This window comes from Tupaia chinensis, unplaced genomic scaffold (assembly GCF_000334495.1).
Source record: "Tupaia chinensis unplaced genomic scaffold, TupChi_1.0 Scaffold000545_1, whole genome shotgun sequence".
Lineage (NCBI taxonomy): Eukaryota > Metazoa > Chordata > Mammalia > Scandentia > Tupaiidae > Tupaia > Tupaia belangeri.
The window spans coordinates 3742094-3768130 of NW_006160057.1; the positions used below are offsets into that span (position 1 = coordinate 3742094).

At 38.4% G+C, this 26037-nt stretch overlaps 2 protein-coding genes across 2 annotated transcripts; one reads left to right on the forward strand and one right to left on the reverse strand.

Annotated features, from left to right (window-relative positions):
- The first annotated feature begins 6 nt into the window (after positions 1-6).
- RNF139 (ring finger protein 139) lies at positions 7-14042 on the forward strand. Its single transcript, XM_014591232.2, has 2 exons — positions 7-153; positions 8915-14042. The coding sequence occupies exons 1-2, from the start codon at positions 9-11 to the stop codon at positions 10729-10731; spliced, it is 1962 nt and encodes a 653-aa protein (XP_014446718.1). The 5' UTR covers positions 7-8; the 3' UTR covers positions 10732-14042.
- Positions 11301-25517, reverse strand: TATDN1 (TatD DNase domain containing 1; the record flags this gene model as incomplete). Its single annotated transcript, XM_006157545.2, has 4 exons — positions 11301-11748; positions 15047-15173; positions 17056-17126; positions 25441-25517. Coding segments are annotated over 4 exons (378 nt in total), but the record flags the coding sequence as incomplete, so codon positions are not given.
- Positions 25518-26037: the final 520 nt, after the last annotated feature.

Sequence of the window (26037 nt, forward strand, 5' to 3'; positions counted from 1 at the left end):
AGGTGCGGATGGCCCATCAGCAGGTCTGGGCGGCGCTCGAGGTGGGGCTCCGGGTGCCCTGCCTCTACATCATCGACGCCATCTTCAACTCCTACTACGATTCCAGCCAGGGCCGCTTCTGCATCGTGTTTCAGATCTTCCTCCGGCTCCTTGGTAAGGGCACTGGGTATCTTGCCACCGGGGCGGCTCTGCGGGCCGCGACGCGCCGGGGGAGCCTGCCCGTGGGTCGTGAGTGTGTGTGTGTGTGTGTGTGTGTGTGTGTGTGAGAACTACAGATTCATCCCCTGCAGGGGCGAATCCGCAGGGAGGGATTGAGGAGGTGACACTTGCCTCAGAATTGACAGCACCAGCGGTCCTCTCGGCGAGTCAGCCCCGCGTTCAGTGCCGCACTGAGTGAGGCTGGAGCGAGCGCGGATGTGTGAGCATGCGGCCCCTTGCCTGCTGCTTCTCTCGGGGAGTGAGTGCTGACTTTCCGCGTCCTACGCGACAGCCTCGGAAAAGCAGCCACCGCTTGTTCTGGGTCTCGCCGTATGTGATCCCGGACCTGTGCCAAGGCCTGGGCCTCGGTTTCCCCCTTTCCACAGTGTATGTTGTCACTCGTGCTGCACTCACGGGTCCCCAGGATCGTGAAGTGCCTGCGGTAAATGACATGCAAGCGATGGAGACAGGATTTCGAATGTCAGACCTTGAAACCATAATCAGAAATCCTCATGAAGAAGGGGATGCTTATAACGAGCCCTAAACTTTTTCATGAATAAACGGGAAGCTATTGGAAACGATGATAAAAACTTGGCTAGAAAGCGATGAGACATTTGAAAATCATTGTCTTTGTTGCATATGAACAGCGTTAAAAAGAACTTATATTTCACTCCCCCATCTTCACTTACATCACCACAGTGAGGAGCATTTATGCGTAAAAGAATTTTTTTAAATAATTGCAACTTGGCAAATTTGTTGATGAGGTAATTCTTGTGTTCAGCCTTTAGTAAGCTAGTGCTTTTGAAGTGTTGCTGAGGGTTTGGGTGATGGTGAGATCTTTTCCAAGCTTTGAATTATGGGCCATCTGTTGCTTTTATTTCTACAAAAAAGGAATGACAATCGAGACTGGATTTTGTTCTTAACAGTAAATAACAATACTTTGCATTCCTTTGGTACTTTTACAAAATATTTTCACTGGGATTATCTAATTTAACCTTCAGACATCCCTCAGGTGCTTGGTGTTATTCTCATTTTACAAATGAGGAAACTGAGGGTCATAGAGGTTAAGCGTTTTGCTCAGGGTACACAGCTGCTAAGGGATTGCCAGAGTCTGGACTTAAATACCTTTGACTAGCGTGGTACACTTTCCTTCTCAGTACAGCTGCAGTCCAGATACCAAATAGTGTAGTAATGATCACATTGCTAGATCCTAGGACTGAAAGATGTGACCGTGATGTCCTTAGTGTAAGTCTTCTGAGTAGCCCACCAGCTACTTAATTCCAGCCATTCCTACTGACATTGCAAAGGTATACTGCCACCATGATTTGTGGCAGAAATGGGGCTGTGTTTGAAACTATTCTGCATACTCATTCCAGAAATAGTGTAGCCAATGCTTTCAGTGTTGTTATGGCATGGTAGCTGCAGATTCTCTGAGAACCCCTTTGGGACCTGGTTCTTTAATGCAGTACTCTGTTGATACTCAAACTAGGCAGCTATGTGGAAAAGGAGTATTTTCCTTAATTAAATCATTTGCAGCTTAGGAATATTGAACAAACTGGTGTTTTCCATGTATACTCTTTGCTTCTATTTTTGTAGTCATCAGAGTTTGTTTTTGACAGAAAACATGACTTGAGGCTAGTTACTTGACAGCTTCGTGCCTTGGTTTTCTTTACCTTTTTCAAAATGAACAGTGATGGTGTGTATCTCTCTCATAGGGTGTTAAGGACAATGAGTTTGGACGTAAGCTTAAAACAGTACTAGGGGATTTAAGTGTTAGGGTTTTAGTAAACTTGATAGCTTTTAAAAAATATTTTAATGCTTCAGTTAATACAGTACTTGGTTGCAGATTTTGGGCTTTTGATTGCATCAGCAAAATGTTGGTGCTGTTTATTTGAAAAGGTTGGTCAGGATATTCTCTGGGTTATATTTTCTGAGAAATACAAAATATTTTCCAAATCTGTCACCTGGTTTATGCCGGTATAGTTATGCTAATTCACATTTTTAAGAATAAGTATGGGGAAAAAAAACTGGTTGTGGAGCTATAATTTATTGTAATTAAGAACAAATATATTATTAAATGTGACTGGTTCTTGTGAAAAGATACCAATAAATAGTTGAAATTAATTGTTCTGCCTAGTTTTTCCATAATGTATATTTCAGTCGTATTTTGTAAATGTCATTATTTGTCAGCTTCATTTTTTTAGTTAGTAAAATTTTTAATGTAAATGGAATCTGCCTCTAAGTAAAAGGCATTACCAATTTTATACGTAGTGTTTGAAGTGTTTACTTTGCTCCTCTACAAAAATGTACTACCCTTGTACTTTTATTTGGTCTCTAATTGATTTAAGATTTCAATAAGTTAGGAAAAAAGTATCTAATTTTGAAGATCCAAATAAAATTATATGACAATATATAGAATATTTAAACACATAAAGTCATTTCTTAGGAGGTGTTAAACCTAAATGAAACTCCATCCCGAGCAGCATAATGCCGAATTAGCAAATTTAAATCCAAGGCAGAAAATGCAAGCATAGGAGTTTGTTTTAAAAGTATTACTCATAGGATAATAATCCATTTGGGTAAGAAAGGATTTTTTTTTAAACATTAAGAAAAAAAATCCCAGAAATTACAAGGAAAATCAGGTTACTTGTTGGAGTACATAAAAATAAAAAGCTTCTTTATGGCATAACTCTTTAAAAAATTAGTAAAATGACAGACTGAGGAGAACGTATTTACATCGTATGTGATTAAAGTCCTAGTAAGAGTTTCATTTTGTCAATACGGAAACTTATACTTTCATAGAAAAAAGATCTGGTACAGGCAATTTGCTACAAATGAAATGCAGGTGGTCAATAAGGAAAATGAGTACTTGGCTTTATTTATAATTAAAGAAATACAGTAAAAACAAAATTTTATTTATTAGATTAGTGAAGAGTTCAGAGTTTGATTTAAAAAGTAGTTTGGCAAAGTTTTTTTTTTACCTATTTGTAATAGGTAAATACTTATAATATTTATAATAGATACATTTATACAATTTTAGTAGACTATAACTTCTGGGTAAAACCATTTATTTGGCACTGTCAACTGACATTTACTGTATACCTTTTGATTCAATTCTAGTTCTGGGGATTTGGCCTAGAGATGAAGTTGTACCAAGACCATGGGCAAGGATAGTCACTTTAGCAATATGGAAATAAAACATGTTTTTCAAGCTGCTGGACTTGAACCACAGTGTTGGCCATGCAGAACCCAGCTACCTGTAACCATTAAGACACCTCCCATCTCCCCTCCCTGCCAGAATTTTTTTTTTTTTTTTTTAGAGGTTTTTGCTATATGGAGCTTGTGCTTGCCAGAAAGAGAGAGAGACAGAAGGCGAGAAATCACCCCCCAGGGGGGATTGCCACACCGCAATTCCTTCTCCTTTTATTCTCCTCTCGGGGATCTTGGCCTCATATGCACACATGCCCAGCATGAGTTTAAGCCACAAGGTCTGGGACTCAAACCATGGTCGACTATGTGGGAGTCCAGCAACACAGCCATTAGGCCAACTGCTGGTCTCACTTTATGGTTTTTTTTCTGTGTATACCTATGACAGTTTGTAAATTGGACAGTAAGAAATCAACCCCCTTGTTTCAGGGAATCCCTTGCTGAAGTCCTTTCTGTCTCAACAGGTTACCATCCATTGGAACATGTTCTGTATGTGTCTTCCATAAATTTAATGGCTTTATTTTTACCTTAGATCTTGTTTTTGCCTTAGAATTTGTTCTTACCTTAGTTTTTAACACATCAGCCTACCTGGTTTTTTATTACTGAGAATTTTCATTCTTTCACTTAAAAGAGGTGTTATGGCTTCTCTCTGGCATTACCAAATTGCCAGCATCACTCCTCTTGCACATTGGGCCCTTATTATGTGAAATAAGAGGTTACTTAAACATGAGCTTTGAGCACTGTGGTACTGCAACAATTGATCTGATAGATAACCAAGATGGTTGCTAAGTGACTAATGGTAGGCAAAGCTTAGATATGCATGAATATGGTGGACAAAAGGAAGATATGTGCTCAGAGTAAGGATGGTGAGGGATGTCATTTTCACTATATAGAATGGTGTGAAATTTAAAGTTATGAATTATTTATTTCTGGAATTCTTTATTTATTAATACTGTTTTTGGATCTTGATTGTGAGTAACCAAAACTACAAGTGAAAGAAACCTCAGATAAGGGGGATAAGGGGAACTACTGTACTTAGCTTTACCCATTTACAAAGGATACAAATGAACAGCCAGGTAAAAGAGATGTATAGGATGAGGTGGAGAAGCAGAGGAGAGGGAGGAACGGAGCTTTAGTGCCCTTTCTGGGTGTTCAAGAACCTCAACGTGCTGAGCTATTAAAAAGTTCTCGGGGTTAGCCAGTGGCATGGTGGTTAAGGCCACCACATGGTCCACTGTGATTCAAGTCCTGGACCTGGTAGCTTGAAATTCACACCGAGCACGTGAGCGTGCATGCACAAAATCCCAAGAGGAAAAGAGATTGTGATGTGGCTGTCCACTCGGGAGATGATTTCTCACTTTCCCATTCTCCATCTCTCTGTCTCTTTCTCAGGCAAGCACATGTGTCCTATGGCAAAAACCTTAAAAAAAGAACCCTCAGAACTTAATTCTTTTGTGTTTTTATGAAACTTCATTAATCGTTGGCCAATGATTTATCTACTCAACCTTTAGCTCCTTTCTCTTCATCAGAGGTGAGAGTGTGGGGGGGGTATGACTGTAAGTTACAACCCTCTAATCACATGGTTAGTTTTCCTGGCAACCAGGCTCCATCCTGAGGGTTTCCGGAGGCTACCAGCCATCAGTCATCTGATTAGCCTACAGGTCACTCTCGTAGATTGCAGAGCTTCCAAGGATTTTAATTTTAAAAATTTGCCAGCACACACACACACACCCCTTGCCCCCACCCCTAGGGGTATGGTCATGATGCAGTCTCCTCTCCACTGCTCCTTTTGGGATTTTGGGTACATACACATACTTAGTGTGTTTTTCAAGCTGCCAGGTCAAGGACTTGAACCATGCTGTTGGCCATGTGGAACCCACCTGCCTTGATCCCATGCTGTTAGCTAGTCTAGATTCCAGGGATTTTAGAAACTATATGTTAGAAAATGGGAACAAAAACCAAATAAGAGGAATCAGTCTTTGAGTTCATAGAAATTGCATAGTGTGAAAAAACTATAGATGGCTTTCAGTAGCTTTTTTTACCAAAATATATCTGTCTTTGACTTTAATTCAGTTTATATATTTGTTTATTTGCCATAGGATGCATGTTCAGGCATAAGAGAAAGAGAGACAGTACCCCTCAAATAGGCCCCAGTCATTCCACAGTACTTTTTCCTCTCGGTCCTGGTCCTATTGGGATACTGGATATGCATACATACCACCACCACTAACCCTCCCCTGCCCCCGACCATTCACCTCCCTGTTCATGCTGATTAAACCCTGTGGCCATGTAGGATCCAGCTTCCTCTGTGCAGCACTTAACCTCTGTGCTATAGGGCCAGCACTAATAACAAACTAATAACTAATAGTTAATAGTTCTCTGTGAATATTTTATTTTATTTTATTTTAGGTTTTTGCCATGAAGTGTGTGCACTTACTGGAGAGAGAAAGAAAAAGAGAGAGAGAAAGTGAGAAATCACCCCCCAGTGCAGATGGCCTCACCACAGCCCCTATCCTCCATTCTCTCGGGACTTTGAGCATACATGCACACACGCCTGGCATTTTCAAGGTGCTGGGTCCAGGATTTAAACTACAATGGGCCATGTGGGAGTCCAGAGCCTTAAATCACCACCTGTTGGCCCCTTCTGTGAATGTTTTAAAGTGCTCTTGTATATATTTCACAGTATCAAAGATGAGGAAGACAGACTAGAAACATTTGTTAACTCTTCACTTAATAATTCTCTTTAAGGGTTTAACTATTTAAAAAAATTTATTTGATTCCATTTGTTGTTGTTATTTTTTTAAAATTTGACCTGAGAGAGACAGAGAGAGAGGGAAAGTGAGAAAACAAGCTGCCAGGTCTAGGGCTTGAACTGCAGTCAGTCATGTGGGATCCAGCACCCTTAACCATCATGTCACCTGCCGGGCCCAGTTCTTTTTTTTTTTTTTCATTAAACCTAATATGAGGGTTTGTTTTAAGTTTTTTTTTTAATCAACTATACCAAAATATTAACATTTCAAGATACTTTGTTACTAAATTTCTGCACTTAGGGCTCTCTTGGGTGTAAAGTAGTAATAACATTTATTTCTGTTCATCATATTTCTTCTGCTGGATAGAGAAATGTTTTTCCACATCATGCTTTAGTTCATGTTAAAGGCATTTTAGTAAAATGATTTATTTCCTTCTAATTTTTAGTTTCCAGAAGAGTTTAAGGATCTAAATGAACTTTACACTTAAAAGAGCTAACTCTGTTGGATAACATGTGTGGTGGTTCCTCCCCCATTTGTTTCCATTTGCTTGTTTCTGGAATTATGTATAGTTCCCATACAGTTTCAAAGCTCCTGAATTGCTCTTGGTACTTGCATTGTCTCCTTCCTTGAGAAATTCAGTGAAAACTAATCATTGGAGAACTGACTGAGATTCCTGAGTTGTGATTTCAGTTCATTCTATTCTCTGGTGTCCCAAAGTACTTTTTTCTTTATCAAGAAGCATTTATATGTAGCCGGTCTTATACTATTACCTATGAGATCACCCATAAATCCTATAGGTCTGAGGAAATAAAGCCAATAGGGAGCTTCATGTTTATAAAGTTGTGAAAAATGCAGTGGAACTTTGATTTAACCAATCCCTCCTAAAGCTATGAGAGAGAATATTACTTTGGAGATTTATTACTTGGGAAGTTAAGACCTCCCCACCCCCCACCTCCATCCCCATAAAATGAGGGCTGATTCATTCTTTTCATATGTACAGATAGGAATAGGGGCATAAAAACATTTTTTTAATGTTATCTACTTACAAACTTTTTTTTTCAGGAGAGGTTTTTGCTATAGGGCGCATGCGCTCGCCAGACAGAGAGACAGAAAGCGAGAAATCACCCCCCAGGGGGGTTGGTCATGCTGCAGTCCCTTCTCCTCCATTCTCCTCTTGGGATCTTGGGCACGCACGCACATGCGCCCGGTGTGAGTTTTAAGGCACCAGGTCCAGGACGCGCACCACGGTTGACTACGTGGGAAGTCCAGTGACATAGCCATTACGCTAACTGCTGGTCCCCCTACTTACAAACTTTTGATAGGAATTAAGACAAGTGTGTACTGTTCTTGAAATGTTCTTGCTTTACATCCTGGAGATGTGATTTTTGTCAGGTAATAGTATCAGATTGTTACTTGGTAGGACACATCCAAACTTAGTTTCTTCTTTTCATGAGCGAGAGAGAAAGCTAAAGAGAGGCAAGACAGCCAGGAAGGCAGGCATCTTCAACAGGGTCTACACACCTCAACCAGCCTGGATTATGGCATGTGTGTGCACACCCAAGATGTACACTGAAGTCTTGGGAAATAAACCAAGACTTCTCATGTGGCCCCAGTTGCACTGTTTGACACCTCTGTCCAGCTTTGGTTTTTCTATTGTTAGTTTAGTATTGTTTATTTCATGAGAGAGAGACCGCTCCTTTGACAGAATCTCATGCTGCAATGCTCCTTCAGCTTTACCTGCCAACCAGTATCACAGGCGCATGTATAGGTCAACCTGGGAAGCAAACCCAGATCTTCCATACTGCTCTAGCTTTGTGGATTTGTGTTACTGCTGCACCACTGTGGCTGGACTTTGAGGTTATAGTCTCATTTCATTGCCTGTTACATCCCTTCCCTCCTTTGCTTTTGGTATATTTGTAAAAAACAAAATGGCACTTTTTCTACAGCAGTATCTCCTAATCCAATTATCCCTTCATCTGTGTAAAAATAAACTTCAGGAGGAAAAACGTTATTAAAAAGGACTGCAGCAGGTGGTGTGGTGATTAAAGCAACTAGATCCCACATGGCTGACTACATGGTTTGAGTCCAAGACTCAGTGCCCAAAATCCTGAGAGAAGAATGGAGAAGGGATTGTGGCATGGCCATTGCACGTGGGGGTTGTGTTCTCAGTTTCTCTCTCCCTCTCTCTTTGAATCCCATAGCAAAAACTTAAAAAAAAGAAAAATAGGAAGGACTGGTTATGAAATTATAGAAACGCTTATGACTAGTCACTAGTGAAGATTAATTTACCACTTTGTGAATAGCATATTGAAAAAAATAATTTACACTCCCTGCTTGACCCCCCCCCCTTTTCTCGTTATTGGGTGCACACACTCACCAGGGGAGGGAAGTGAGAAATCACCCTGTAGCAGGATGGCCATGCCGCAGTTCCTCTATTCTCCTTTCAGTATTTAGAGTATGCATAGGTATGCACCTGGTATGATTTTCAGGCCACGAAGTCCTGGACTCGAACTGCAAAGTCAGCCACGTGGGATCCAGCTGCCTTAAACCTCCACACCACCTGCTGGCCTGGTCTCTCTGCTTGAACTTTGATTTTACAAAATCTTTATTGGTCTTTAAGCATAAATTATCATGAGGCTTAATGTTCATAACTTTGAAAATATGACTATTTCCTAATTAAAGGAAGAATGCCATAACTAGAGGTAAAACAGTCTTTAAAATATTTCAAATAACCTTTCCTTTTTTTCTTTTTTAAACAGGTATATTTGTATCCAGTGTTGTTCTGATCTTGTCACAGCGATCACTTTTCAAGTTTTACATGTACAGCTCAGCCTTTCTGTTAGCTGCAACTTCAGTGTTGGTGAATTATTACGCATCTTTGCACATTGACTTCTATGGTGCCTACAACACATCAGCTTTTGGAATTGAGCTGCTTCCTCGAAAAGGTCCCTCGCTGTGGATGGCACTCATCGTTCTACAGTTAACATTTGGAATTGGATATATTACTCTACTCCAGATTCATTCCATCTATTCACAGTTAATTATTTTGGATCTCTTGGTTCCTGTAATAGGCTTAATCACAGAGCTACCATTACACATCAGAGAGACTTTAGTTTTTACTTCTTCCTTGATACTCACATTAAATACAGTGCTTGTATTGGCAGTGAAACTTAAATGGTTTTATTATTCTACACGGTATGTTTACCTTTTAGTTAGGCATATGTATCGAATTTATGGATTACAGTTATTGATGGAGGACACATGGAAGAGGATTCGTTTCCCAGATATACTACGAGTCTTTTGGCTAACAAGAATTACAGCTCAGGCTTCAGTGTTAATGTACATTTTAAGGATGGCAAATGAAACCAACTCCTTCTTTATTTCTTGGGATGATTTCTGGGACCTCATTTGTAATCTTATAATTAGTGGATGTGATTCTACACTAACTGTACTGGGCATGAGTGCTGTAATTTCCTCAATAGCCCATTATTTGGGGCTTGGAATATTGGCCTTTATTGGATCAACTGAAGAAGATGACAGGCGGCTTGGCTTTGTAGCACCTGTTTTATTTTTTATTTTGGCTCTTCAGACTGGTTTAAGTGGGCTAAGACCAGAGGAGAGACTTATTCGCTTAAGTAGAAACATGTGCCTTTTATTAACTGCAGTCCTGCATTTCATCCATGGAATGACAGACCCTGTATTGATGTCTCTCAGTGCCTCTCATGTGTCATCTTTTCGTAGACATTTTCCTGTGCTGTTTGTCTCTGCCTGCCTCTTTATTCTTCCTGTTTTACTCAGTTATGTTCTTTGGCATCACTATGCACTAAATACATGGTTGTTTGCAGTTACAGCCTTTTGCGTGGAACTATGCTTAAAAGTAATTGTTTCTCTCACTGTTTATACCTTATTCATGATTGATGGCTACTATAATGTCCTCTGGGAAAAGCTTGATGATTATGTCTACTATGTTCGTTCAACAGGCAATATTATTGAATTTATATTTGGAGTAGTAATGTTTGGAAATGGGGCTTATACTATGATGTTTGAGTCAGGAAGTAAAATTCGAGCTTGTATGATGTGCCTACATGCATATTTCAACATCTACTTACAAGCAAAAAATGGCTGGAAGACATTCATGAATCGTAGGACAGCTGTTAAGAAAATTAACTCACTTCCTGAAATAAAGGGGAGCCGCTTGCAAGAAATAGATGATGTATGTGCAATCTGCTATCATGAGTTTACAACATCTGCTCGTATTACACCGTGTAATCATTATTTCCATGCACTTTGCCTTCGGAAATGGCTATACATTCAAGATACTTGTCCAATGTGCCATCAAAAAGTGTACATCGAAGATGATATCAAGGATAATTCAAATATATCCAACAACAATGGATTTATTGCACCTAATGAAAACCCAGAGGAAATTGTAAGAGAAGCTGCTGCTGAATCTGACAGGGAATTGAATGACGATGACAGTACAGATTGTGATGATGATGATCAGAGAGAAAGAAATGGAGTGATTCAACACACAGGCACAGCAGCTGAAGAATTTATTAATGATGATACTGATTAAAATAGCATTTACTAATCATTGAGGTATTTGTTTAAGATTCAGTTCATCTAAAATGGAGTAATATGCTTCACTTCAGTGTGTAACCAAGCACAAAAACAGTATCAATGTTGAATCTGTGAATGGTTTTCCGTTTACTGTGATGTGCTACTGTAAATATACCTCTTTAATTACTTCTGGTCTCTTTGGTGACCTATTTAAATTTGTGTACATTATTGTACATAGAATAAAATGTTTTCACGTTTTTGACAATTTGAACAAACAGCTTTTTAATAGATATAATAATCATACGGTGCGTCAACTGTGCCAAAGATTCCTCACTGAAATTAGACAATGTATTTAACTCTGGACCCTAATTTTTCTTTAAAATGGGTAGGAGAATGAAAACACAAATCAGGAAACCACATTAAAGTCAAAGAAATCAAATAATTTGGAACAGAGGATAAAGGCTATATATAGGTAATTTTGAAAGTAAACACCTGCCAAAAGCAAGTGAGAAATCTTTTTAGAATTTGAGTAGAGTGTAGTTGAGCTGGGTTTGAAAGTCATGATTCAGAGACTGAGAACTGAGCTTATATCAACTAAACTTTGTTATCAACCAGAATGTGCTAATTATTTAACTTTTATGTACAATCATTGTATTTGTTAGCCATTCTGTCTTTGCAGTGTTGTCCTAAAATTGATTTTCAGACTTTTGAAGAGATTACAAAATGAAAATAGTTAGGGATTTTCATTGTTTTAAATTCATGCATTAAATGATATAAAAGATCCTGATCTGATTTTTATGGGTAGAATTGAGGAGGACAGTGTGCTGTGAAATATAATACTTCAGACAACTTTCACGTAATTTCTTTATTGAAACTTTCAGTTTTACATGAAATTTTATAAACATGATAGAAAATGGAAGACATTACCAATTACATGTCAGGAAAAAAAATTTTAACGGTGTTGTTATATAGTGTATTGGCTAACTCCAGTGGATCCTCATCTCTTACTGCTGACATTATCTCCAGTATTTGACTAAAACAAAAACAAAAATGGATGGTTAAATTTCAAGTTATATTTTGTTTTAAAACCATTTAAGAACCATCTGTTCTTCATGTCAGAAAGATACCGTACTAGTACCTTTAATACAGTAAGTAAAACTTAACAGTTATTAAGACTTTCAGTAGTCTCAGTAGAAAAATTAACTTATTACAGGTAATAGACAATTTTCTGGGGCCATCTTGCACATTACTAGCACCAAGAAAAAACAGGTTCAAGTAAGGTATAAAACCACCCTTCTACATGATGTGCACCAGTCATGAAGTTAAACTCAGTAGAAATGAAGAGTTTTTTAAAACTGGGTCTTAACACATCTTTAGTGGGTCATGATGAGCATTTAATAAATTAAAAGAAAAGGAAAAGTATATTGCATTTAGGGTAAGTACCATCCATTTTTGGTTTGGGTTTATGTATGTATGTGTATAATGAATCACAATTTTAAGTTGTATTGGGGGAAGAGCACCCAAAGTTTGAAAGCTGTTTAGAGAACTAGTTCTTTAGAGAGCAAGAAATAGCTGCATGATCGCTAAATACAATGACAGCTGATGAAGTTACTTTATTAGAATCACGTGGTTATTGGAGTGTGTGTGTGAGGGTGCCTTTCCACCAATTACTTTTTTCTTTGCAAGAGAAAATAATAGCACAGGTGTCCAGCTTTGCATTTCTCTGTCTAGAATGATATTACTAGTATATCCTAGCAGTATTATACATAGGTAGAATATTTTTATACATGAATTAGTTCTAAATTCAAAATTAAACATTCTTTACTCTTTGTCTTTAGTTTTTGTTCCGTAATGGGTATTTAAATGTAAACACCTAAAGGAATTAGACATAGGGATTTTAGATTAACTGGAATTTTTTGTTGTTGTTCTGTAAGAGAGACACAAAGCATTGTTTAATATGTATACTAACTGATTACACTAGTTTTTTTTTTGTTATATGACAGTCAAAATACAGCAAAAGCAAATCTATTAACACTTTAAAACAGTAAAAATCCAGTGTTCTTAGTAAAATACGTAAGTTTCCTCTGTATGGACTACTCAGAATTGGAACTCTTAAGTAGTGCTGCTGATGATAAACCGTTCTGAAGTTCACAACAGCCTTGCTAAAGTGACATTGTATAGCAAAATCATTCTAGTCGCATTTAGGAATTACCTATAAGTACAATGAAGATGACTAGAACATTCCATTTTGTACACTGATAATGAAGTTTGTTTTTGGACAACTTGAATTCAAGCTATTTCCATATATATGTTCTGTGGCCTAAAGTTGCAGTTACTCTAAAAAGAATATGAAGAATTTAATGACTTTTATTTAATGTGGCACTTCTATGCTAGGCACAGGGCTTTAAAATCTTCTAAGATTGCCACTAGTCTCCTTCCGTATACTGATACCAGTTACAGCTTTACAAATAATTGCCACTCTTCTGCTTAAAATCCTTTTGGTCCCGGTAAAGTTCAAACTATTAACATTAAGGTTGGCATACAAGAGCCTTCACAGTCTGGGCTCACTCCTTTCCCAAACTACCTTCTTCCACTTTACCCCATGCATCCTACTTTTTGTCACACTATTCTTCAGTGTTCCCTGGATCAGTCAAGTCCTACAGTCTGCCTTTGCTCAAAGTGTTTCTCTAGCCTCGCTTTCCATCATGCTTGGATGCAGCTAAAATGTCACCTTAGAGTTCTCTCCTACTCCTCAAGACAGACAGTGGCTATGTCTTAAAGCCCCTGCCATATAGTCATACCTCTACAGTAGTACTACCATCTTGGATTATACTGTATCTGCTTGTTTTCCCAAGGAGGGCAGGGGTCCTTGACTGACTCTTTGAATGCCTTATCCAAAGTGCCTAGCACAATGTACCAATTCATCTGGTGAATGGATGAGGGCAGGGACTGTCTTGATTCTGTGTAGCTTTAGTAATGTGTACCTCTTCTCACATAAAGCAGGAGCCCCAAAATGTCAGTTTCAAGGAATTTATAATCTAATAGGGAGGGGAAAGACCCCTATGTAATTAGAATGTAAACTGTTAACAGAATGGTGGGTGATAAAAATGACTTTGTGAATGAGAGTTAACTTGCTAATCAGGAGATGACAATAGAGTGGAATAACATGTATACTGTTGAAACGTTTAAAAATTTTTCAGCTTGCAAATGTTGATTTTCCCAAGCTTTTCCTACTTAACTGAGGAACAGATATTCATCATTACAGCTGATACTGAAGCCTTCATGGTTCTTAACAGTCTACATTTAGAAACACCTTGAGATTTTTATCTTGCAAATATATAGCTAAAGTCAAGAGCTATAATTTTATGTACGATTAAAGCAGTGCAGAAGGTAGACTTGGATACACAGTGGGAAGCTACTTCCTCTAAGCTGGCTGCTGGCAAAAAAAGGAAAAGAATGTTTCAAATATATTTTTATAGAACTGTTCTTCACTTTTCTGCCTGCAGAATTTAGATCAGGCTTACCTCATTTTACCTGTTAAAAACATGGAAGGAGTTATTTCAGTCTCAAAGTAACAATCCAATATTCATTTTTATGAATGTCTTATAAGTGTGCACAATTGTCTGAACTGGTGAACCACATTACACTGCTATAGTCTAGATTTCAATTATTTGTACAAATAAAAACTGGATTATGTGGCCATTAAAATGATAAAACCAACCTTTCCTGTTTTTTATGTTATTTATAGTTCTTTGACAGTTAGATGTATAATATATTGCCCCTCTTTTCACATGTGCTACACGTTATAATTTTAAAAAATATCTAAACTAACTGTTTTTATAGAAGTAAAATTCTGTAAACTTCTATCTCTTTGGGGTGGAAGGTTGGAAAAGGAAAACCTATCAGTTCTTTTGTTCTGAAACTTAAATATTTCTTAGATTTAAGCCAGGTTGTCAAATCATTTAAGATGCAGACACCATTAACACAAATTCTGCTGAAGCTTCAGTGATACAGACTGCAGCAGGGGAAGCTATATGAGAATAGAACGAAACAGGAAGGTGATTATATGGATAGCTTTAAGATCTCTTCCCTCTCCTACAGAATGACAGATGACCAAAATCGTGAATTTCTCACCGCATATGAAAAGAGCTGAACTAGATAGAGCACTTCCAGTACAAATTATTCCAAATCACTACATTCAAAATGGTGGTCTTTAACTTCATTTGGATTCCACACACAAAACTTTTTAAATTCTGCCCCTTGAGTTCATGTTCTAAATAGTATTTGGTGGATTTTTAATTATTTTGAAGACCTTGAAAACAAATACTTACATTATATGGCAGGGTTCATTTCGATCTCTTAAACAGTGTCCATTTTCCCACTTTTTTTTGGTAGGAAATGTAGTTTTTATATATTTTGATCCAGCATGTGTACTTTTGACTCCACACCAAGGTGCATCTAGAGTTAAAGAAAGTGTTCTGTTAAGGGTTTACCTTTACATTTTTTTTTAAAAAATTATTTGCTATAGTGAGCGTACACTTGCAGGAGAGACACCCCAGAAAGGCAGGAGTGAGAAAGTACTTTGTGGGGAGGGAGATGGCCATGCTACAATCTCTTCTCCCTTCTCTAGTGTTTTTTTTTTTTTTCTTAAGCTGCTGGCTCTGGGACTTGAATAGTATAGTGCAGTCAGCCATGTAAGATCCAACTGCCTTTTAACACTACTAGCTGGCCCTGAATTTTATTTTTTAATGGACATTATCAACTTAACATGTAACTTGTAGGAGCCATATGGTGGCACAATAGTGCAATGGACTTGCATTGGAATGGGCCTGGGTTTGCTTCCTAGGACATGCTGGGTGCCTGCACATGCATGCCTGTCCTCCATGCTGACTAAGGGTGGGGGTGGATTGTGGCACTAAGATCCTGCTCTGTCTCAAGAAAAAGTCAGCTTTACCAAAAAAGAAGTCTGTTTAAAACCTCTAAATCAGAGACCATGATTCAGCCTCTAACACATCAAAATCAATGCAATAGAAAATAGTTCTAAGAAAAATACAAAATAAAATTTTATATCTTAAATACCTTCTCCAACTCTTAATGCCTTTTTTCCCCTGCTAACACTACTGTTGGGTCTATGGCATACTTTAAAAAGAGGCCCAAACCTAAAATACAAATCTAACATGAAAATGTTTAAGTTACATTTCTGGATTGCCACTAGTGAGTGTGAAACAGTGGCTATTAATTATTTCTGTAATAAAGAATAGTAATATGTATTTTATAAGCATTGTACTTGTAATTAAATCATTTAGTTCTTACAACTGCCCAAGGAAATAAACCTAATTTCTCCAGAATGGCTCAGTTTTGACTTCCTGAAGTGTATGGTAATAAAAGACTTCAGTTATAGGTTTTAAATAAAAGTTACAGCTTTTAACTTTAAGAGACAACAGATGCTAAAATTATTATACCAAACCAAATTATATTAAACCAATTTGGTATAAACATTTGCAATTTTAAAATGTTACAGAATTGGGCTGCCAGGTGGTATGGTGGTTAAGAGTGCTGGACTCCCATATGGCCAACTGAGGTTCAAGTCCTGGACCTGGTGGCTTTCTTACTAACTCTCCTCCCCCCTCCAATCTCTATCCATCTCTGACCAAATAAATAAATAAATAAAGTTCAGTAAAATAATTCTTTAAAAAAATGTGTTACAGAATTAAACTATTATGAAGAAAAAACTAGGTAAAAAAAAATTGGAATAGATTTTGAAACCTTAAATACTTAGTTAAGACTAAGTTTTTTTGCCTTGGGGGGGCATATGCTAGGCAGAGATAGAGAAAGTGATAGGGAAAGTGAGAAATCACCCTGGGGTGTGTGTGGGGAGGGTAGCCACGCTGCAATCCCTTCTCCTCCATTCTCCTCCTGGGATCTTTGGCGCACACACACACATGTGCCCAGTGTGATTTTTCAAGCCACCAGGTGTGGGATTCAAACTGGTCAGCCATATGGAAATCCAGTGACGTAACTGCTACGCTATTTGCTGGCCTCAAGACTCCTTATTTAATTAAATATTCATAGTCACAGTCTCTTTATCACATATTCTGATGTCCCACTAAGTGCTTAGGCTTAGCCAAACTTCCAAAATAGAAAAAAAAAAAAACTGCATAAATACTTCTCCTTCAATTGATAACCCCAAAAATCTTCTGGAAGGTAGAATTATTGAGGATGAGCATGCTGATTTAAAAAATATATGTTCACTTTAACAGTAAACTTAAAGTCAAATGTCTCTAGATTTTGTTTTGGTATGGTTTAATATGAAATTTAAAGGTTCTGAAAACAAACTTACCAGTCTCAATCATTAATTTTTCACTAGGTATTGACTTCAAAACTTCCAAGTTAGCCTCAGTTTTCAGTGAGCTTTAAAAAAAAAAGGTGTATTTTAAAAGGTAGAATTTAATGAGTATTTTATTTCATAAATGCCTAAAATTACAAAGCCAACCGAAACCCTGTAAGAGATTTTGTTTCAGTATATTTTAGATAGTATTTGCACATTCTCATCCTTCACAAAATCTAGATTAAGATCTATTTGAACCAGATCTGCCTTTGGGAGGGATACAATTTTCCTTACCTATCAAGGTGATTCTCCAATAACTTTCTGTATCAACTTAAGTTTAACATTTAACTTTTCTTTTTTTAAGGTTTTGCCATAGGGTGTGTGCACTTGCCAGAGAGATGGTGGGGAAAGGGTGAAATCATGCCCCAGGGTGATGGCCATGCTGCAATCCCTTATCCATTCTCCTCTCTGGATTTTGGACATGCACACGTGCACACATGTCTAGCGTGATTTTCAAGCTGCTGGATCTAGAACTTGAACCAGGTGCCTGGTCACATGGGATCCATTGCCTTAACGGCCATGCCACCTGCTGACCCCAAATTTGACATTACTTTTTAGGGAGATTTTTGCTATAGAGCCCATGTGCTCACTGGAGAGACAGAAAATGAAAAATCATCCTCAGGGGGATGGGACTTGAACTGAGGTGGACTACCTGGGAGTCCAGTGGTGTAACCATTATGCCATCTGCTGGTCCTCCGAATTTGATTTTTTAAAAAGAATTTGCTTCTGAATAATTTGTATAACTTAAGAGGTACTCAAGGATGTTAACTTACATTTGCTTAACTTTCATTTTTTAGCCCCTGAGACAGGCTGGACTACTGCTCTCAGTTCTTCACTCTCCTTTAATATAATTATACATCTACACCCAGGCACAGTTTCTTAGGATGAGTTCCACTTTTTAAATCTGGCCTTGGCCTCAAGACTTGTTTGGGCCAATGGGATGATGTGGCGATAGCCTTGAAAGATATATTTGTGTTTGAATGGCAAGTTGGTTATTTTCAGAGAGCCAGCAGCATACAGCAGAGTGCTCAAACTCTTATCAGCAAAATCCCAGCACTTCCTAGAGACCCTTGAGTGTAAACATAAATGCCTACCATAATATGCCAATGAGGTTTGGCATTGTTTACTATATATAATGTTCTGACAACACTGTCCTTAAGTGTTACTTTTTGAAAGTTTGTATAGTCACAGATTTATTTTGTGATTTAATTAATTTTAGAGCAGTTTTAGGTTCACAGTAAAACCATGTGTAAGGTGGAGATTCTTTACATACCCATGTCCTGCATAGAGCCTCATCCACTAAAAATTCTACACCACAGTGTGCATTTGTTACAGCTGAACAAGTTACAGACAAATTACCATCACTCAAGGTCCACAGTTTACATTAGGGTTCATTCCTGGTATCGTACTTTATATGGGTTGGATAAATATATAATGGCATGTATCCACCATAGTGGATCAGTTTCAACTGTCCTAAAAATGCTGTGATCTGCTTATTCATCCCTCTTCCCTTCCCTTGGTAACCACTGATCATATTGTTGCCATAGTTTAGCCTTTTTCCAGAATGTCATATTATTGGAATTGTATACTGTGTAGCCTCTTCAGAACTGCTTTAACTTAGTGATATGCATGTAAATTTCCCTCAGATCTTTTTAGGGCCTGATAGCTCTGTCTCTTTAGCACTGAATAATATTCTATCGTCTGGGTGTAGTTACCCATTCATCTACCAGAGAACATCTTGGTTGCTTCCTTATGTTGCATTTTTCATTTCAGCACTTGTTACAGCTTTTAGCATTTGAGAATTTCATATGTATATGAAATTATAAATATATACATATAAATTATTTATATATAACTTGGATAATACAGATTATTTACTCATCATCATCTAGCCCCCTCATCAATCCCTAACCAATCCTGTCCCATCCAGGTAACTCTACTGTCTCTTAACAGAAATTCCTAATATTGTATAGTTTCTGCATTTCAGCATATAATTTAGGAAATGTGTTAGCATGTATCTAAAGGATAAAGATTCTTTATAAAATGTAAGCACAATACTACTATCATATCTAAGAAAAAAGAGTTAACTAAAAATCTTTTTGAGAGATTTTTGGTATGAGGCATGTGTGCTCCCCAGAGAGTGAGATATCACCTCCCCAGGGGGGATGGCCACACAGTAAGCCCTTCTCCTCCATTCTCTTGGGATTTGGGTGTTAGTTTTAAGCCACTGGGTCTGGGACTTGAACTGCAGTTGAATAAGTGGGAGTCCAGCGATGTAACCATTACGCCATCCACTGGTCCCTTGGATAAATTTTTAAAGAGGATTTTTAAAATTTAAAATCTATTTTCTGGGACCAGCAGATGGCTGCTCCTCGGGGTGGGAGGGGAGCAATGATTTCTCACTTTCAGTCTCTCTGTGGCTCTCAAGCACCCTATAGCAAAAATTTCTCTCTCTCTAAAAAAAATTTATCCAAACAGATATAGATACTAACAAAGGAAGTCTTTTTAATCAGTATTTCCATCTAATAAGGTTTCCCATAAATGACAAGCAACTGCATGATTCTGTAATCAAGTTTTAAACATACCTTCCCATTTTCTTGAGGGTTTTCTCTAATCTTTAGAAACCAAAGACTTTATGTGATAGATACTATAAATAGATTAAGTTACCATATCTTAGAGACTTAGAATTAAGATTACAATGAGTTGAATTTTAAAATTATTATATATAATTTTAAAATTGACTTTTTTTTTTTGGAGGTTTTTGCTATAGGGTGCGTATGCTTGCCAGAAAGACAGAGAGACAGACAGAAAGTTGAAAAATCACCCCCCAGGGGGGATGGCCACACCGAAATCCCTTCTCCTCCAGTTTCCTCTCTGGATCTTGAGCACGCATACACATGTGCCCAGCGTGAATTTAAGCCATTGGGTCTGGGACTTGAACCATGGTCAACTCCATGGGAGTCCAGCGACATAGCCATTACGCTAATTGCTGGTTCCTAAATTGACTTTGATTAAATATGATTAACCCATTAGTTCTGAAGCTAATATTGTAGAAAAAGGGGGGAGGGGAATCACTGTGATTAGCTTAAAGCTACGTCTTTATAAACTCAAGATCATTCAGAAAACTCTAAGTAGGACTGTAAGATTTATGGGTTTAAATTGGGGAAATAAAGGCTTTCTATCTCCTCTGTTGCAATCACCCCCAGAAGGAGAAAAACAAATAGCATTTTTTGATTAAAGTAGGAGCCATGTTACTCATCACAACATGTAAAGCGTTAAGTGAATGATAAATGGCCTGTGTTGAAGTGCTAAGTGGCTTAAATGCTATGTCTACAGAGACAGACGTGGAGAACAACAAACCAGTTCACCTAAGGTCTGAGAACTAGAACTAGGTACTGAGAAAAGTTGGGATAAGGCAGGGAACTGGAACAGGTATTGTTTGCAAAGTCTGGGTAAAGAAAAGATGAACTCCAGATTACTCATACCTTAGTGCAGAGAGGAATGCAGGGCCTCTGGAGAACCTACATCAGAGACTGAACTGCAGAAGTGTAAGCACAGAGGAATGCAGGGGTAAGGAGGGGGCTGAAAATGGAGACTGCGACTGCTGACTGATCTAACCCCATCCTGCTCCAGAATCCTGTCAGGTACATTTGTAAATTCCTAACCCATTTTGCCAGCAAGGATCAGATGATCCCTTTCTGGAGAAACTAAACCAAACCAGAAAAAAAGGTCTCTACAAACTGACATTTGGAAATCTCTAGTGAAAAAGTCAGTTGGCCATCTGAGCCTGCCAGCTGATGAGCTGCCTCCCTCATGGCTTCCAAGTAGTGCAGGCCTGCTTGACATTTGAAGAAGGCCTCCATTTTGACAGAGACCAGAATGAAATGAAACAGAGGAAATAAAAGCACTAAGGAAAGCAAAACATAACTTTATAATATCTTTAAAGAGATGAGAAGATACATTTGTCAAATAAGATTATAAACAAAGAGCTTTCAGAGATTGAAACAAAACTTGAACTAAGTTTCATTTAAAAGATTGAAAAATAAAATACTTTCTTAGAAGGGAAAAAAAATTGAGAAGGAAATTGTACAATAAAAAGAAAATCAGAGTTCTCAGTCTGGAATGTCCAAGGAAATAATAGGAACAAAAATTAAAAAAAAAAAAAATTTCCCCAGGACTGACAAAGATGAACCTCCACCTGGAAGGGGCCAGCAAGACAGAAGCACAGGGAATGGTAAAACATCCGAAGACACCTTGTTGAAATCTCATGGTTCAAAAAAATCTTCCACTGGAAAATTCTACACAGAAAAGACAGTCACAAGGGAAGGACTGGGAATCAGAAAAGCAACTAACTTCTACGAACACTTGAACCTATTGCTAGGACACTGTTAATTATTACTGAAAATTATTTTAAAATATTTCTACCATGTGCAAGAAACAGAAGCATCCCTGACAGGGTCTCAGCCAGCCCCAGATTATGGGCACACATGTACCCAGTAAATTTAGGAAGGTCTCCGGAGACAAATTGGGAACCTTGCCATATGGGTCACCCTTCTGTAAGCACTGTGTTAATTGCTGCATTATCATCAGGCCCCTAGAAACTTACTTCTTTTTTTTTTTTAATAATTATTTATTTTTAATTTTATTTATTCATTTACTTATTTTATTTTGACCAGAGAGAGACAGAGAGAGAGAGAGAAAGTGAGAAAACAAGCAACCAGGTCCAGGACTTGAACCATGGTCAGCATGTGGGAATGTCCAGCACCTTAACCACCACGCCACCTGCTGGTCCCCTAGAAACTTACTTCTAATCTCAACTTTTATGTCCAGAAAAACTATCAATGGAAAGTGGGTTCCCCTACCCCTTTCATTAGCTCTCCAGGCAAACTTTTAAGAAGAAGAGTAGTACAAATTAACTTTTAAACATGCAAAATCTCAAAAAAAAGAACACCTTAGTTCCCATGAAAACTTTCTCAGGTAAACATTAGAGATGTATTCCACCGAAACAAAAATACATGAGACCTAAGAATAGTTCAGTCACTGAAGAGACACACTGGTCCAAACTGAAACACACACAGAAGGGTCTGGAATGAATGGAACCACCAGACGTAGTGAGACAGTTTTCCTTATGTGGAAAAACAGGTAAAGGAATTTCATGCAGCTGTGCAAAGTGTAAGAAGAGAGCTTCAAGTTTTGAAGAAAGCCAAGTATATAAAATATGCCGAAAGTTATTCCAGGAAAACAAAAAGTGGTACAAGAAAAAAATGTAAGCATGCAGCAGTCAACAGTATTTATACAGACAAAAGGAACGCACTGAATACGCATGTGTCGTTATGATATATATTTGGTCTTTTATCTTTGATCCCAGAAGAACAGTTTTTAGGTTGATTGGTTGGTTGGATGGTTGGTTGGTTTAATTTGCCAGAGGGTGCATGCATTCCCTGAAGACAGACTGGAGAGGAGGAGAGGGAAATGAGAAAACACCCACCCTTAATGGGGGACGGTCACACTGCAGTCTGCTCTCTGTCATTTCTCCTCTCTTTTAGGACTTTGAGCATGCACGCACTTGCCCTGTGTGTTTCCCAAGGTGCTGGGTTCCAGATTCAGCCGCATGGTCAGCCACCTGGGATGCAGCCACCTTAACTACCATGCCACGGGCTGGCCCTAGGACAGCTTCAGAGGAACAGCTTCAGAAAGAGAAAGATGCAAGAACAGTCTGACAACCTCCTGCCCTCTCTTAACCTCCTTTTCTTCCCCAAGGCAGGCCACAGAAACTCTAATCTCTCCCTGATTTCCTGATAATAAATCACAAGACCTTTATTTCAGAAGGGTCCTTCCAGCCCCACAGCTGGAAGGAACACCGTACAGGAAGGCCAAGAAGAAATCTGAACAGACAGGCCTTGCAGTTCCCTGCTCAGCTTGTTACATTAAATCATACCCCTTTGTTCAAGCACATTTCTTCACAGTTTTCCATGCTTCGAACTTGCATGGAAAACTTCATGTGATAAAATCTCTATTAAAAACCCAAGAGGGCAGGGTTCGGGGGCTCCTGGAAAGCTGAACCTGTAGGGGGGTTTGCAGGAAGGGAACAAGAATCCATGCAAGGGGGGCCAGCAGGTGGCACAGTAGTTAAGGTGCTGGACTCCCACATGACCAACCATGGTTCAAGTCTTGGACCTGATGGCTTTCTTTCTTACTTTCCTTTTTTCTCTCTAGTCAAATTAAAAATAATAATAACAAAGTAAGTAATTCTTAAACAACAACAAAAAAAAGAATGCATGCAAGGTGGTGATGCATCCCAGCTGCGTAGGGACCAAAGTTCTTGTGTTGGGGAGCTTTCTAGACCTCACCCCCTTTCTCTCTCTTCATCTGGCTGTTTATTTGTATCCTTTAAAATATCTTTTATGAGTAAACCACTAAATGTTCTGTGAGCCACCCTAGCAAATTAATCAAGCCTAAAGAGGTAAGGAGAACCCCAACTTGTAGCTGGTTGGTCAGATGTTCTGGAGGCCCAGACTTGCAACTGGTGTCTGAAGTGTTGGACTGAGCCTCAACTGCACATTCTCTCCAAGTATCAGAATGGAACTGGATTACAGGATGCCCCCTGGTATGTGCTGCAGAATTGATTTCTTGCTTACTGATGGGGAGAAATGCTCACATATTTGGGCATTATAGAACCGATTTGTATTGTAAGTAAACTGTAGGAAAAACTGAGTTTTTCTTTTTCTTAGAAATGTATATAATCCAAAATTATCAAATTAATACAATAAGTGAAATAGGAAGGCAATAATGGAAATGGGACTAGTATGGGATATAAAACTAACTGCTCATCTTAATGAGACAAGGCAAACGGGAATGAATCAGGACATAACAAGTACATGAATATTATTTAGAAATGTGACGAACAGTGAAGTGCGTGCCTATGGAAAAGTTTACATGGGGTGGTGGCTTGCTGGGGAACAGTAGAGACCAGTAGTTGGCATAATGGCTATGTTGCTGGACTCCCATGGAGTTGACTGCAGTTCGAGTCCCGGACCCGATGGCTTAAACTTACGCCGGGCGCATGTGCATGCGTGCCCAAGATCCCGAGAGGAGAATGGAGGAGAAGGGATTGCAACCTGGCCATCCCCCCTGGAGGGGGGTCATTTCTCACTTTCTGTCTCTCTGTCTGTCTCTGTCTTTCTGGCAAGTGCACGTGCCCTATAGCAAAAACATCTCCAAAAAAAATCTTCTAGTACTAATTGACTTCTTGATCCCTATATAGGTATTTCTTTGTATATTAAGTTATAAATTATTTAAATAATTAACTGAAACATGAAAGAATAATCTGGGACATTTAAACACTCTATAGCAAATAAATAATTTCACGATTTTATTTTCCCAAAGAGATTTTAGCCAAAAATAATATAATCATAAAAGTGATCATTTTGGCCAAGCCAAAGTGGTACAGGAAGTATGCCATCACTGGTGAGGTTGGGGGTATTTGGGAAGCCCCCAGATTCAGCTTTCAGATTGACCTAAACATGCTAGACAAGTCTGTAAGCATACCTGTAATCCTGCCTAGCTGGCAGGCTTGGAGTAGGGATTTGTGGCATGGTGAGACCCTGTCCAGGAAATGTCTCTTACCTGTTTTGTCTCTTTCTCATGAAATAAATTTTTTGAAAGTAATAATTTTAAGAGAATGAAACACTGAAGAGGAAAAACAAGTCTTATACTATTTTGCAATTTATTTGATGAGCTACCCGGACATCCTGTGAAAAGATACTGGCATAAGCTCTTATGTATTTGACAGAAAACAAGCCCAGGGACCTAGCTACACTGACTGACTATAGGGAGTGCATGAGACTGAGTATGATATTACAGCTGAAAGGTCAGCCAGTAAGAAGCCAGAAGACACAGAATCTCATACTTGGAGTAACTTTATACCTGTTTCTTAACGTCTTTGAGTCTGAGGTTCTTTGCCTACAGGGAGATGTAAGATAAATGTCACAAAATCACCTTTCTCCCATGGTCAGACATGACGTGTATGTATATGTTTTAAAATGCCCTGAGAAAAAAATTGGATTGCAAGATAAAGCTAGCTGCTGATCTCAACAACAATAAAAAATGTTTTCCATGATTAGAACACAGGGTATTATTAGTTTGTAACGTCTGAGCTTTAATTTGTAATAGTTATGCACTGTTTAATTTCTTACATAATTACTAAAAGTCCTAGGCAAGAATCAACGCAAAACAAACATACACTTTAATAAAAATAAATCTTTATCAGCAATTCTCTGTAAAACAATTAAGAAATCTACTATATAAGTTAGAAGTAAAAACAACCCAAGAACGTACCAACCATTAAACCCTATATAAAGATCCAAGTCAATCAAAGCAGCTGCTGCTTCCTTGGTACCATCAAACGAATGCACCTAGGACACACAGGTATAATTTTATGATTACAATAATTACTCTTTCTTTACAATTGTAAATAACATTAGTAAGACTTTCTAAGCAAAAATACCAATGCAAATAAGGGGTTTTGGAACACAGGATTTCAAATGTATCCCCTATAATTTTTATTTTCAGAAGAGATTTCCCAATGATAACTTGTCATCATTTCTAATGACATGAGGCCAGGAGTTAGCTGCCTAGGATTTCTTCCTTTACAACAGCTGCGTTCGTGTCCCTGCACTAGCAGTATCACAGAACCCTCAGGAAGGGGCCCAGGAGTAGGGAGCCATATTCTTAGGCAAAAGCATAAAGAAAGGCTGTGTTATAACAAAATTTAAAATCTATTTTTAGGGACCAGCCAGCAGGTGGCATGGTGGTTAAGGTGCAGGATTCCCATGTGGCTGACTGCAGTTTGAGTCCAGACCTGGCAGCTTGCTTTAATTTCTCTCTCTCTCTCCTTCTCTCTCGTGAGTACATGTGCTCTATAGCAAATTAAAA